Genomic DNA, 14,541 nt, shown 5'->3' on the forward strand with positions numbered 1-14,541 from the left:
CTGTGTGTAGTACAAGTAGCAACTGGATGTTGGCCCACTAGCCTGAATTCTCAATACATTTGGGTATCAGTTTAAAAAAATAAATAAATAAAAGATGCGCATAGCTGGTTTGTTGTGGGTGTGTTTGTGGGCAGAGATCAATGTGAGCAGGAAACTCATTCAAACATGGAAGCTTATAAGCGAAATCTGCTGGCAGTTGCTGTTCTTTTTTAGAAAATGAAGCAAGGAATACATGTAAGACTATTCCCTGTCCTACTATATCTTTAGAGGTGGATTGTACAGCTCTGAATGTGAGATGACAGCAGTGATCATTTTCTCCTCCATTTTCTTCAGTCTGTCGAACTTTTTCAACAGACAATGGAGCATAATTTTCACAAGCCATCGTGCGTTGGTGCCTGTTGTCAGTCAGCATCTTTTTCACTGAAATCATTGTCAGTGCGTGTTTTTGACAAATACAAAAAGTTCCTTATGATCACAGCCTCATTGCCATTACTGTTTGGTGGTCTTTTCCAACATCGTTGCAAACCAAAGAAAAACAAAATATTGTGACTCATGACGTCTACATGTTATATTTTTGCCATATTGCCTACCTTTAGCATAGGACCCTTGAGATTTTTCTGGTTGTCTCCTCGTTTTAGCTCAGAGTTTTCTGCAGTTACAGAAAAGATGGTGTTCTGGGATCACTTGTAGGTCAAACATGTTCCGAACGCACAGCCTGTGAATCAGAAATGGAAGCTATCATTAATGAAACATCTAACTTAAAAAGCTCCTTATGAAGAGTGTATGGATTCCTCAAGCTGTCATGTACTTCACTTTTCTATGCAGCTTTGCTTGACAGAGGCAGCATTAACTCTACATAGACAAGGCATATTAGCCTGTGACAGGGGAGCTGATTTAGCCTGGCCTTCTGCTTTTCTTTTTATCTGCATCTCTAGGCAAATATGCTGTCCTCATCCAGATGCCTTGCTGAGCTCTTTTCAATAATTTAACTGGATTTTTAATGTTTCATTGCAGCTGTTTACCTGTTTGAGGGTCCAGAGGCCCCTAGGTTATATAATTCACACCATCAGAAGAAGTTAGTTTAAACCAGTTTGTGAAGTGAGCTGAACTGTAAACTTCAGCTGAACACATAGTTATGTAGCTGACTAACTGCCAAGAGAGATAGTGGGCAAGAACTTGGTACAGTCAAACCTAGACTCATTTTTGAGCATTCATTCTCTCCTTTAACTGTATCAGTCTACAACTAAAACTAGAGTTTCATTCTCTCTCTTTTCTTAGTCTAATCATATTTTCAATTTTTACATCCTAAACTACAGTAAAAACAGGAAAAATCTGAATAATTGAGCGGATAAATTTAATGAGGGCAGATAATTCTAGATAGGTACACTGCATGATAAAACAGTTAACACCCTGCCATTACCATGATCTGTGGCAAGTATAAAAATGCTGAGCAGGCCCAGTTGTTTTCAATTAGACATCAAGATGGCACTAAAATGTCTTTGAAAGAGGGTTTATTGTTGGGGCACAGATGGCAGGAACTTTAGATCACATAGATGGATTAAGTGGCTGGTGTTTTAATAGGAACAGTGGCTAAAGTGACTTTTGAATTTAGATCTATGGGAAAGTCAGCAGTCAATTCGGTTGGAAATCGTTGTCAAAAGTGCACATTCAATGACCGTGATGCTCTTGTATTAATGCATGTAAAGAAAAACAGAAAAGCAACCTTAGAGAGAAGGGTCACTGCAAATCAGGTGACAGAGAAGGTCAGTGCAGGATGTGATCAGACTCTGTCAGCAAGAACAGGAATGCCCACAACTATACAGAGAGGGATATTATAGTAGTGTTGCAGTGCATAAACCCCTCATTACAAAGACGAATGCACATTTGAGAGGTCATTGGTGTAAAAGCCACAGACACTGCTCTAGAGAATTGTGGGGGGAAAAAAGTGAAATGGTCAGATGAGTAATACTTTATCATATTCTCCACAAGTGGACGAGTGCATGTATGGCATACACCACAAGGATGGTGCAGGCATAAATGCTTGACCCTTACAGTGAGAGCATCCAGTAGCTGCGTTTCACTGAGGGTGACATTTTGCTGGTTTGGTTTTGGTCCTTACAGAGAAGGGTCACTGCAAATCAGTACAATTATTCTGACTGATCACTTTAATCCCATGAAGAAACATTTTGGTCCTGATGGGAGTAGTCTCTTCCAGGATGTCAGTGCCTCCATCCACAGGGCATGAGGGCTCACTGAATGGGTTGAAGAGTATGAAAATGATGTAAATCATATGTTCTGGCTTAAGCAGTCACCAGATCTCAACCCAGTTGAACACGGGGAGATTTTGGACTGATGTGTTGGACAGCACTCTCCACCAGCATCATCAAAACACCAACTGAAAGAATATCTTTTGGAAGAATGGTGCTCTGTTCCTCCAGTACAACTCCAGAGACTGTGTGCATTAAAACTGTTGGCCCAACATCTTACTAAGGCACTTTATGTTGGCTTGTCACCTGTATATGACTTTGATATCAATTTTGATGTATAAAGAATATCTTCGAGTAGAAGTATTCTTTTTTTCTTTACTTTTACAGTCATTTTTGAAGAAGTTGAAATATACATTGTAAATAAACATGGCACAGCACTACAACAGCATTTCATATTCGCTTCAGCGTCTAATGTGTAACATTTCTTCTATAAATATTTAATTTTCTTATCCTATTCCACAAGCATTGTGTGTTTCCTTTGTACAGACTTTACATGCCTAAAGCAAGGAGTACTTTTATTATTCTTGGGACTAGTGTTAAGGAAGCATGCGTTATAGTATTTTAGTGGTTTATGAGTATGTCTCAGACTGTAACCCTAAGCAGGAGGTTGCAGTATTCCACATCCTGAGGTTGATTAAAAGTTATGTCGGCATGGCAGTTGGGGTTACACTATGTCAGCTGCCCCAGCTGCCTCTTCCACTTAGACTCTACTCAGTTCCAATTTGACTGTGGCTTTGCAAATGAATACCTGCAGTGGGAATATATTTCCATTTTGATTTATATATTCCATGAGTAGGGTTGGTTATCTGTGAAGCTACGGTACATTGTTATTGATCCACAGTGTGCATTGTTATCATTTTTGGTATTTCAATTGTTTGTGATAGATTAATAATGCTGTAATATGAAGACAAAGTTGTTTTTATTATTCTATTCTATTCTATTTATTTATTTGTTTGTTTATTATTTCACTGGAAATATCCAATGTTAAATAAGGCCATTAGCCCCAGTTCTGAATGGCAGCATACCATTTCAGTGTAGGTAGTATATCATGATGCTTGCTCACACTGCCTTCCCTAAAGCCAATTTAAATGTTTTTCTCGCTGTGGAGTTATGTCTTTGTTGGGCTAGATATTAATGTGGGCAGTATGCATACGTCAACTCCATTGTTATGGTGCTGGAATGAGCTGTGCAGATATTTGACGGGGTTTGTCAACTCTGGATAGCAGTGAACCTGTGAATTCATGATAAGACTCCATGCTCCAAGCTCTCAAACCCTAAAAAAAAGCTACTGGTATGGGGCAAAATAAAAAGATAAGATTCACTGGGTTTAAAAAAAATGCTCCTGGTAATTACCCAGCAAGGAAGTCCTCTAACTATTACGAGAAAAACCTCCACAATCCTTTTAGTCACAGTTTTCTGTGGAAAAGCGCCTTACTTGAGGCATCTTCTTCCCCACATTTTTGAGTGTTTATTTTGCCTTAAGCTTTGGTTTGATGTTAAGCCTCCATTTTGAGATGAAGATGCTCTTCTGCAAATGTTAAATAAATACGCCTGCTACAATAAAAACAAAAACCAGCCACGTTGGGGTTGGTAAATTGACAGTGACTTTAGTAGTTTTGATTGTAGCACAGCTTTGGACCATCGGCAGGCTCTATAATTCATGACAGACTGCTGTGTTCAGTCACTCGGCGGCTGGTTTTAATGCACCTGACTTCAGACATGTTTACTGAAAGTGTGTCATGCGACAGTCTGTGCTAAATTATTTATGTTGGGCTTCAGTTGGCATTCTATAGAGTGTTACTTATAGAACTCAAGGCGTACGGTGCCCTACTTTCAAAGAAACATATTTGGATGCTGTCCATAACTACAAAGTATTAATGCTTTCTGTAATTTGCTAAGTAAACATGCAGCAGCGTATCAGTTGGAATGAATCATTTGGTAGATCTGTTCACGGATCACGTTTGGTATGTCCAACATGTTCAAACCTCACAGCAGTGGCTGGTATTAAACATGACCCTTTGGCTGCAGGGTCGCAGGATGGGGGCCAGAATTGGCTGTAAAGAGCCACTCTCACAGTATGTGTCAAAAGCTCCTTTCGATATCTGATGTAAACAAGATTCTGTATTTTTCCCTCTGGAGTTTGCTGAGGTATTTCAGCCCTGTAGAGCTATCTACTTGTAACTCTCTCCTAATTAGGACAAGGATTTTTTTCCCCTGTCCTGTGTGCAGCAGCAGGTCTTGGCATAATATCCAGGTCAAAACTGAGAGAGGAGAGGATGAGTCCAGACCCTTATTAATGCAAAACATTAACCAAGCATGAGAGATCAGAACATCTACACGTTCAAAAAATCAACATCTCTTGGCTCTCTCCACCACAGAAGACCTCACATTTCCACCGAAGACTTTTTTTGATTCAGAATTAGATTCCATGAAGTGGCAAATAATTAGTTTTAGGCCCTCCTATATGCTAATGAGTCGCTAATCTCCTCATGAGCGCAGGGCTTAATGAGGCCGACTTATTTCCATACTCCCGCTCTCGCTTAGGATAAGTCGCATGGTGGGATGGGAGAAGCGAACGCCTTTGCATAGTTTGATGCTTCTCAAACCAGGCCTGTTGTCCTCTGAGGCCACAGTCAGAAAGTAAACAAATAGTAATGAATTGCGGTGAAGAACCTTCACTTGTGAAGTCTGTGGCCTCCAACCAGTGGATCAGGGAAATAAGGCAGTGTTGATTAAAGAGAGTGCTGGGAATGAGCATATCAGATATCTCCTAAGAATTAGAAATACTGTAGAAAAGAGACAGGATAAGGGATTTATGGAAATACAGTGGGGTACATGAAGCTGAATTTCGAAAACTGAAAAATGCTGAGTTCATTCAAAAACATGTTTACAGGGCATGGGGAAGCCTAACCGTCCAGTTAAGTTAAATATTTCTTGTATTTTGTATACAGCTCTTTCAGCACATAGTATTTCCAATAACCAAGCCATATTTTTTGAATAACAATACTGAACTGAACTGGTCACGGATAATAGGAAAAGTTTTAATGTTTTATCAAATGCTTCAATTTGTGCCTCATTTACGTCCATCCAGTACTTTATTTGCCACAGGGGAATATGAGAATGACGTTCTGTCCACAAATTAAACCCGTTGTGTCAGATTTGATTAGTCTGTATGTCTGTGTGAGTCTTTGGTGAGTAAATTGTGACAAGGCCTCCAGCAAGCTTGCTGGTTTGAGAGTCGCCATGTCATCGTAAACATGGCAAGGCTCTGAACTGAATATGGCAAGGCTCTGAACTCCCTTCAGGCCATGTTTAAAGGACCACAACGCTGGGCAAGTGCGGGCCTTTCTTTCTTCTGTAAATGAAAAGCAGCATGAGACCATTACTGCCTGGCTCAGCCTGGTTGTGATGTGGTGAAGCAGTGATTGGCCTTATGAGCAAACTCTCGAAAATGAGTTCCAACCACAGTGGCTTATGGGGAGTGGGGAAAGGGTTCACTGAAGCTGTGAGCCATAGGAAGACATCAAGCTAAGCTAGATGAAGGCTTATGGCTTGAGTTTATGGTTTTCATTAAAGAAGAAAGTACCAAAAAACCTCATCACTCAGTGTGTGTGCACCAGATCTATTCGAACAGAGCAACTGTGAAACTCTGTTAGCAAAATAATCAACTCAGTTAAGGCTCCAGGGGCGGAATGAACTTACATTGTTCATTTGAGTCCTTGCAGACGTAACATGGAAATGAATTCAACATTGGTAATTTTGTTATGAAGAAATCCCAGCCCCAGCAGACAAGTATAAATGAATACAGTCATATTAATACAAGAATATTGAAGCGAACCAGTTTAATGCGCAAAAATATGGCATTAACTGATAACTTACTCAGTAACAGGGCTCAGAAATGGAATAAAGAAACAAATCAATTTGTTGTGCTGTGCTCATTAAGTTGTCTATGTTATCGTGACAACACACAACCAGCAAACAGGCCTGGTTATTTTTCTAATGCCTACTTTAAGGTAATGAGATTTATCTTGAGAAAATGTTTTATAATATGCTAAATTTACCTTGGTTTATCCATGGATTGTGTAGTGCAGTGTGTAGTGTGCAGCCAAGGATGCTTAAGACGCTGTAATATAGCTATGGCTACCTGCAGGAGTCAACTCTCAAGATGTTTGAAATGATAGCGTGTGAGGCATGCTATTGATTCAAAGACATGGAAGTAAGATATAATAATGATTCTTGTTTAGTTGTGGGCTACACAAAACAAAAAATATTATTAACCGGTATTTTTTTTAAATTAACGTTTCTGTTCCAGAACAGTTCAGGCTGGTTATGTTTTTCATTGCCATTTTGTGTTTTCATTCCATTGTTTTTCATTCTATTTTGGTGCCCTGCTAAGTGCTGAGTATTTGTTGTATTCTTTGGTTTGTTTGAGTAGGATTTCAGTCACTGGAGTGAGTATCAAATATTAGAGAATCTAAAGCTTGGATAAAAACAAATACACAATGTCAGCTTCATTTGTAATTGTGAGCTCTACAAACAAAAAAACCCTCTTTTTCATTTATCACACATACATTCAGAGAAATGAAATGCATGGCCAGTGATATAGTTTCAGCCCATTTTTTTATCAGTGGTATTAGCATATGCTAAACCAGTACTCAGCACTCCATTCAAGTTTCATACCATTCACTCCAGCCCCATTGAGGAAGCCTCTCTGCATATTATTTAGGCTTATTAGAGTACAAGGAAGAGGCCTTTCTTGTTCCTTATTTTTCCATGCTAAGCTGGTTTGTGGAGAAGCAGTGGGGAAGGTGAGGCCTACCCACTGTCCTGCGATGAGGCCAGCGCTGAAAGAGCGCTCTGTATGGCCAAGCCTGTCATTCTGCGCCTTTTGAACATGGAGCTGTTGGGGGACAATCCCATCCTTTGTGCTGGGGCGTTATTGCACTCTGGCTGTGTACTGTACTGAAAGGCAGTGTGAAAACCGTGTGAAAATCCCCCCTGGCTCACATATATTCAGGCAGCTTCAGGGGGACACCAAGACCTCAGTGGAACAATGAGGCATTTTTTTTCTATTCCAGTTGCTCACAAACAAAAAAAAAATGTCCAGACAAATGCCCTGAAGGCTTCAAGCTCAGACGAATATGAGGTCTTGAGATGTGTTTTCTGTTGTCAGTGGTTGATGCATATTGTGTGGGTCAGGAGTCAGATGTGCATGTTTTTGTTGGAGCAGTGCTCCAGATTCTTTTTTTTTTTTTTTCGTCCCCTCCTCCAAAGCCACAGCAGAGGATGTGGTTTATTGTAATGATGGAACAACGAAGGGTCCACCCATGTCCTAGGTGACCTCATCTTTATTAAACAAATTACAAGGTAAGGAGTTATGTCTCATTGCTTTCGGATTTGTATAAACTTCAGCAAATGCTGTTTGCTTCTTGTATGCCTGTAGATAAACTGGGACCTGTCATTCACTGAATATTAGACTCATATGGGATACAAACCAAAAAGGAAATGAGGAAATCTAATTAAAACTTAGAAATCATCAATGCCTTTAAACAAGGGGTGGTCTGATATATGGGATAACAAAAGCCTACAGAAGGGAAAGCCATTAGAGAATGCATTACTCAAATTAAAATGCCCTGCTGCGGATCTTGTCTGTGCTCTGTGCAGTTGTTTCTATTTTCTCCGCTTTTTCCAATTACAGTTGCCATTTTGTTTTCTGTCTTTGGCGGTGCAAGCGTCTGGCCTGGCATGTCGACATGCACTCCTCTTCACTCTAATTGGATCATTCTATTTATCTGGAGACCGACTCCATCTTGGCTTTCGATAAATGCCAATCCGGCGGCGCAGCGGATGGATGCCTCTGTGATAGCAGGTCCGCATTTAGGCTTCTCCTTTCTCTGAGTGCTGAAAACACACATTCGCCTCCAGGGTGCTTCAGTAGCCGGGGAAGAGGTGTGAAAAACAGAGGGTGCTGGCACACCCGCCGCTACATCAACTATTGGATATTTTTGATATCACATCTGGGCTCTGTTTACTCTAAAGTGCCCCTATGGTGAGGGTAACAACTGAGCTTGATTTTCTGCAGCATGTGCTTTCCTTTAAATAAATGAGTTTTCAGTCGGTAGATTGAAAAAAGGAACTTTTTTTTTGGATACAGCGTTTCCTGTGGTGGAATTGTGAATCGAATTGCTATGAGGTAGTCTCTCTCTGAGCTGTTTTTGGAAAGTGTGTATGGTATCAATAAGAAATAAACCATGTAGATACACCGCCACACCCCATCCCTGTTTATGCTCATAGTTGGATCTGCTTCACATTGTATCCACACATGTCTGCTAGCACGTCTCCTACCGCATCCTGCCGGCCTCCCGCTGGCCGCTCTCCGACTGATCCCAATTCTTCAGAGGCTTCTCCATCTTTAAGCACCAACCTTTTGGCTCTGGGCCTTGGTTTTGTTTATGCTTTGCAGGGAGATAACCATTGTCCCCCTGCCCATCCACTGCCTTAGTTAGGCATGACATTCCTCTGCATTGTCTTTCTCAGACAATAATAGCTGCACAGTCTGTTTAATATCTTGTTTATCACTCCACGTTTGGAGTTAGCGCTCAGGCTCTTTACATTGCAATACCATTTGTCCTTGGCTAGCATAGGGTGCATGGCCAAATATTTGAGAGCTGTTCTTCTTTGACAGGACGTGGAACACATTTTACCATGTAGATAATAACAGCCCTCTAAACCGAGGCAATATGCTCATTAAATTTGTCCAGCATGTTTCATTAGCAATTCATAGTGGCTGAAAAACAGCACAGTTCAATTAAGATAGTCACACACATTTTTTTTTCTAGTTTCATTTAGATAGGAGGGGTGGAAAACAATTTTCTGCAAACATATTATTAATTTTGTAAATGTCGAGCCATGCATAATGGGAAATTGCTATTAAACATAGTTATTTGCAGGTTCCTTTTTCCTGCACGATTTCCCAATTTTCACCATTATCCCTGAGAAACTCCCACTACTTTGAAATGACTGACATGGAAACAAAACTTTACAATGTATTCCTCAGAGCAGCAGGGCAATTACACAAAGGGAGACTGACATTTTGTACAGAGGCAGACAGCGTAGTACGGCAGAAAAGGCTTTCCAAGAGCTCGGTGACCATGGCAACCGGTTAACCTAGGAATGGGGGGGGGGTTATTCATAATTAAGGATGTTTGGGGGAGCTCGGCTTTGGTCAACATTTCACAGGGTCAATATATATCCTTCAGAATATGAGCAAGAATAGGTGGTTTAGTTGTATTGATTTTTTTTTTCCTTTTCTTTTCTACTTTTGCAAGGATGTGTATCATTCTGTTTCTGCATACATAAGCCTTAATACCAGTTTAAGGCTGAATAAAGAGTTGCTCTAATTAGATTTCACAGGTGGTGATTCATCCACAGCCTATTTTTAAAGACAATAATTTAATCCTTTTTCAATGTATTTTCTGGATCCTCAAATTACACTGACACAGCACATGTATTGCGTATCAGATGGAATATTCTATTATCCGTGGCCGGCATCCTCTGCCCTATTTAGTTTAGTCAGTTTTCAAATCTTAACGTGCTTACTAACGCGACGCTCCTTAACCCTATTTGCGGATGTATTTCCATCTTAAGCTGTCGCTGCATCTGGCAGCTCTGCTGGCCATATGTTATATAATTTCTTGATAAAGAGCTTTCGGAATGCAAGATCTAAAAATACTCAAGACGAGGTTACACATGCCTAAGGGTTTCACCTAGCACTCTTATAAAGGCATTTCTCATTGTGTTTATTGCCTTTTATGGAGGAAAGGTTGTGGAGACTGGACGACATGAGGATATTTTTGTTGTTTTTTATTAATAAGACTTCATCTCGAAGATATTTTAGCCCTACTTTTTTGGAGATGCACTGAATTTCACTGACAGGAAGCAAAAAATCGTGGCCCACAAAACCAAATGATTCATGAGAAGTGCCTTTTTATGTCAACTGTTCCTCACTTGCTCAGCCACGAGAAAATGTCAGACTCCACCATCTTATGAATCACCATTAGTCATTAATGTTTCATTCACAAATCATAAATAAACCTCCTCGATGGCTGCTCAAAGGCGTCATCTTTCATAGTATCGGTGCTGCTGTATATTTGAACACAGAATTGCCACGAAAGGCTGAAGATAAGAAGGTACTACGCTTTCAGGGGCTTATCTCCAGAGTTCTGAGGCTCACCTCAGCGTTTTGGGTGTGCAGGAAAGTACACCCATTAGTGTTAACCTAGATATGTCAAATGAAGATTGCCTGTGTTGTGTTGGAACACTGGGGTAGGTTTTAACCCTTGCTTTCCGACACACATTTGCTTTTATCCCTAGTGTGTGGAACGCACGTCACATGCACTGCAAAACGCAGCTCTGCTGGTTTTGCAGAGCGAACCTCCAACCTTACGATATAGGATAATCTGTTACTGCGACATACTTGAGTCAGACTTGAAGATAAGCTTGTTATTGTGTGGGCATCCTGAGAAATTTTGCCAGAGTGTGCAGATGCTTTTGTTTCTCTGAGATTTGGGATTCAGATTCCAGCAAGCAGCTTTTTCTCACATCAGATTTTGGGTAGATGTCTGCACAAAAACAAAACAGCTCTTCATAGTTGAGGTAGTAATCAGGATTGGAACGATGTGGTCCCGAAAGGCTGTAATGCTGGAACATTTTCTGTGTACCTGAAGTTATTCACACTGTTTGTTTTAGCCTATAGATATTGTGCTGCCTTTGTCCAAGATGAGTGTGTCCTACATATGCACCACATCTCCAGTGGCTCCTGCTAAAGATAACGTTTCCCCTTTTACTCTTAATTATGGATGATAATGTCGCGTCTAATTAATGTCCTTGCCATTAATGTGGGCTGACACTTTCCTCCCCCTAAGAGACTTCAGCCCCATAGCTCATGCCACTTCTGTTCCGGTTTGCAAAGAGATGCTCCACTGCTAACTGCTATTACAAATGTGATCATTTCATCATTTGCATTATGAACATTAGGGCTGCATGATATAAATGTAAAATGTGATGTTCTATACCACTGTTGGATATCATGATGATGATACAACAAGTGATAAATTATTATTAAAATAGTGTGTTTCTGACTGGATGTTCTGTAACCACAGAATCTTTTTTGCTTTTAAGCAAACAGCAAAAAACAAAATCACCATTCACCAATGTGCAAAAAAAAATGCTACTTACATCAGAACTGCAAGCACGTTTTTGTGTACTATAAAGCTGGGCAAGGACACACTGTCACTGATGTGCAGCGCTGCTTTTATGAAGCATCACAAACTATTTCGTTGCTACTTGTGCCCCCTTGTGGAGAATTCATAGCCTGCGAAATGTGAGTGAGTTCCATAAGTTGCCTCAATTTAAAAATCGTCAGGATTCTCTGAACAGCTTTTTCTATTTGTATGCAGTCAGGCTACAAACAAATGTAAAAAAAAAATGTATATAAATATTATATATTATTTATTTTCAATATAGGGCTACAAGCATGAATAAATATATATTTAATTCCTTTAAAAGCTGCTCTGAGATTTGTTGTGACAAGAACCATTACTACTTCATACATTTTACCATAAAGTCTATGCATTTCACACCCTGAGAGTGAGAAGAGTTGTCAAGCATTAATGCATTTTTATAGGTTAGCAATTTTGGATAGAGTAGTTTTTGTGCTGCGCATGTCCACCTTTTGTAACTGGTCATTCAGCCAAGTGGTTAAGTTACTAACTCTCCACGTTCCACCAATCTAACTGTCAGTTTGGCGCCACATGTGAGGCTATTTGATCTGTTCTGTCATCGCAGCCCATAGTGTTTATTACAGGAACTCCTAACACAGTAACAACATAAAAATGAATTACTGTGCAGCCCTCATGACGTTACTGTATGAAAACATCTGCTACGCTTTTTTCTAAAAAAACATTTTGCAGGTATTCTCATATTCAATGCAGGAATTATTTAGTGTACAGTGTGCTGCATTTTGTAGTCATGGCTTTTGTCATTTGCTTTGCAACAATAAATATCTGAATTTTTGTTGCTTTGTTTTTATTCTATCTGTGTATCTATTTCACTGATTATTTCACTGAAAAAGAGGTCAACATATATGCTTTTGTCTTTTTGATGAAAACTGACTTTATCTGGACAGATGTGTACTAATAATTCATGAGTGGCTTTTATATGGGGAGCTGACAGGGGCCGGCTGTGGTTCTCATTGCTGTTTTCTTTCTCTTTTTTTCTGTCCTCTAGCATCTGCAGCATGTTTTTGTGGAATTCAGCCACCAGGAACTGCTGGAGTTTTACAACAAGGTCAGACTAGATTCATTTAGTTTTCCACATGACTGCTTAGCTAACACTGTCAGACATGATACCTATCTTCAAACTGTCAAACATTCTTTTTTTCTCTTTTTTTTTCCCTCTTTTGCAGCTAGAGATGATTCAAGCACAGTTGGATTCCCTTACTTGATGCTCGAGCCGACCTTCATGAGCAAGAGTGCTGTATATAGCCCACATTTTCATTGTAATGGGGTTTTCATCTGGTCTAAAATAACAGGTTCTCCCCATTTAATTTCACTTTTGTTAATTATCACTTTGTACACTAACAGTCTGTGTCTAAACTGCCAAATCTTAGCAATGTGCAATTCTCTTTTGTATGAATGAAGTACTCTGCTTCATATTTGCATCAAAGCACAATCCTTGCCTCAAGCTGTCCATCTTACTGGATCTCAAAACTTTGCACTGGTCAGATTCTTTTACTTTGTCTTTACTCCATAATAAGGTGCAGTAACAATAATCCTGAAAGTGGTTGCTTGCCTTAAGCTCCCAATCATCACATGCAGCTAGAGTTTTCATCACTTAAAAAGTGTGAGAGTGTGAAGTCACACTCTTGATCAGTTACTAAGTGTACGCCAGCGTTAAACAGCTTTACGGATTTAACTTACGAAATCCTGTCATAAACGGTAACGTGGCGTTCCGTTCAACATGTGCTAATTGGGAGTTCATGTAACTAAAGTGTGTTAAAGCCCTTTGTGTCACTCATCAGACCATTATTTTAAAATGTGAAGTACATGACTGTACTCAAACATTTGATCTTCTTTGAGCAGTGCCATGTCATTTTACAGTTTACTGTTTATGTGCTGCACTCACTGAACTGAATTTTCATTAAATTGATGATGGAAGTGCTAAGAATGGTAATGAATGTGTCATAAAGCCTCACAAGTTTAACTGTGGATAACTGTCACAAAGAGGTCTTGGTTCAAATCACAATTTATCTAATTCCTGTCTTCCTTTTAGCTGAAGTAGGAAGCGTTTAAAGTGCAAATTGGTCTTTGTTTTTCTTTTTAAAAAGTAGTCTTTGAGTTTGTTAGCATAGTTAGCAGCTGGTCTTTTTGACTTTAAGCAATTTACCAGTGCAGGCATTTTACAGGAGGAAAATGTATTAAAGGGCTCATATTATGGACAAACAGAATTTTCCTCACATTTTCAAAACATACAGTTAACCCCCAGTCCATATTTGGAAACTAACTTTTTTTTTTCTTTAAATTCACTGTTCATAAGAACCAACACATGTACATAGATCCACCTACTATCCCTCAGCAGTTTGGAGTCAATCAGAACAGAACTCAATTTTAGAGATATCAGTCTTAAAGGCACAGTAACAAAAACAGCCTGTTCTGAATGAAAAAGAAAGGTTGGAAAATGTTCATGTAAAAATGAATGACTGCTTTTAGTACATAAAACCACAAAAATGTTATAAATGGACTTCAGAGAAATGTACTTTTTAGGCAGATCAGTTGGTTAAAATTTTGCCCACATTTTCTAATTCACATCTTGCTTTCTTGTGGATTTACAGTCAAGCCAGACTCCTACATTCCATTTCAGGGAGACTTACAGCTTTAATGGGCTTTGGCTTGCTTCTGACTGTCTGCAGTAACTGCATGCTGTTATTCTGTTAGCATTTGTTGCACTCTGGCTTGACGTTTGAATAATCTCAGTTCAGCTACACCTCTCAACTGCTAATATTTTCACCTGTATAGCAATTAGATCTATCACGGTATAAGACCTGTAATGCTATAACTTAGTAGGGTAAAACATAGAGTGGCCAAAAACAGAAATCCAAATGTACAGGTCCTTCAAACAGCTACTTAAGCAGAGTAATGAAGTTCATGTACCCCATTACTTTCCACCATGGCTGATAGGATGATGGCATATGCTGTAAAATGGATGACTTAGTCCC

General features: G+C 39.6%; 1 protein-coding gene across 1 annotated transcript in view; it reads left to right on the forward strand.

The window, feature by feature from the left end:
- commd10 (COMM domain containing 10) overlaps nucleotides 1–13,490 on the forward strand; it is a 30,128-nt gene extending 16,638 nt beyond the window's left edge. Inside the window, exons 6-7 of the mRNA XM_036578462.1 lie at nucleotides 12,555–12,614; nucleotides 12,733–13,490. Coding sequence (XP_036434355.1) covers nucleotides 12,555–12,614; nucleotides 12,733–12,771 — 99 coding nt within the window. The 3' untranslated portion in view covers nucleotides 12,772–13,490. The remainder of the gene's footprint in view (nucleotides 1–12,554; nucleotides 12,615–12,732) is intronic.
- Nucleotides 13,491–14,541: the final 1,051 nt, after the last annotated feature.

This window comes from Colossoma macropomum, unplaced genomic scaffold (assembly GCF_904425465.1).
Source record: "Colossoma macropomum unplaced genomic scaffold, Colossoma_macropomum, whole genome shotgun sequence".
In the NCBI taxonomy this organism is placed as follows: Eukaryota; Metazoa; Chordata; class Actinopteri; order Characiformes; family Serrasalmidae; genus Colossoma; species Colossoma macropomum.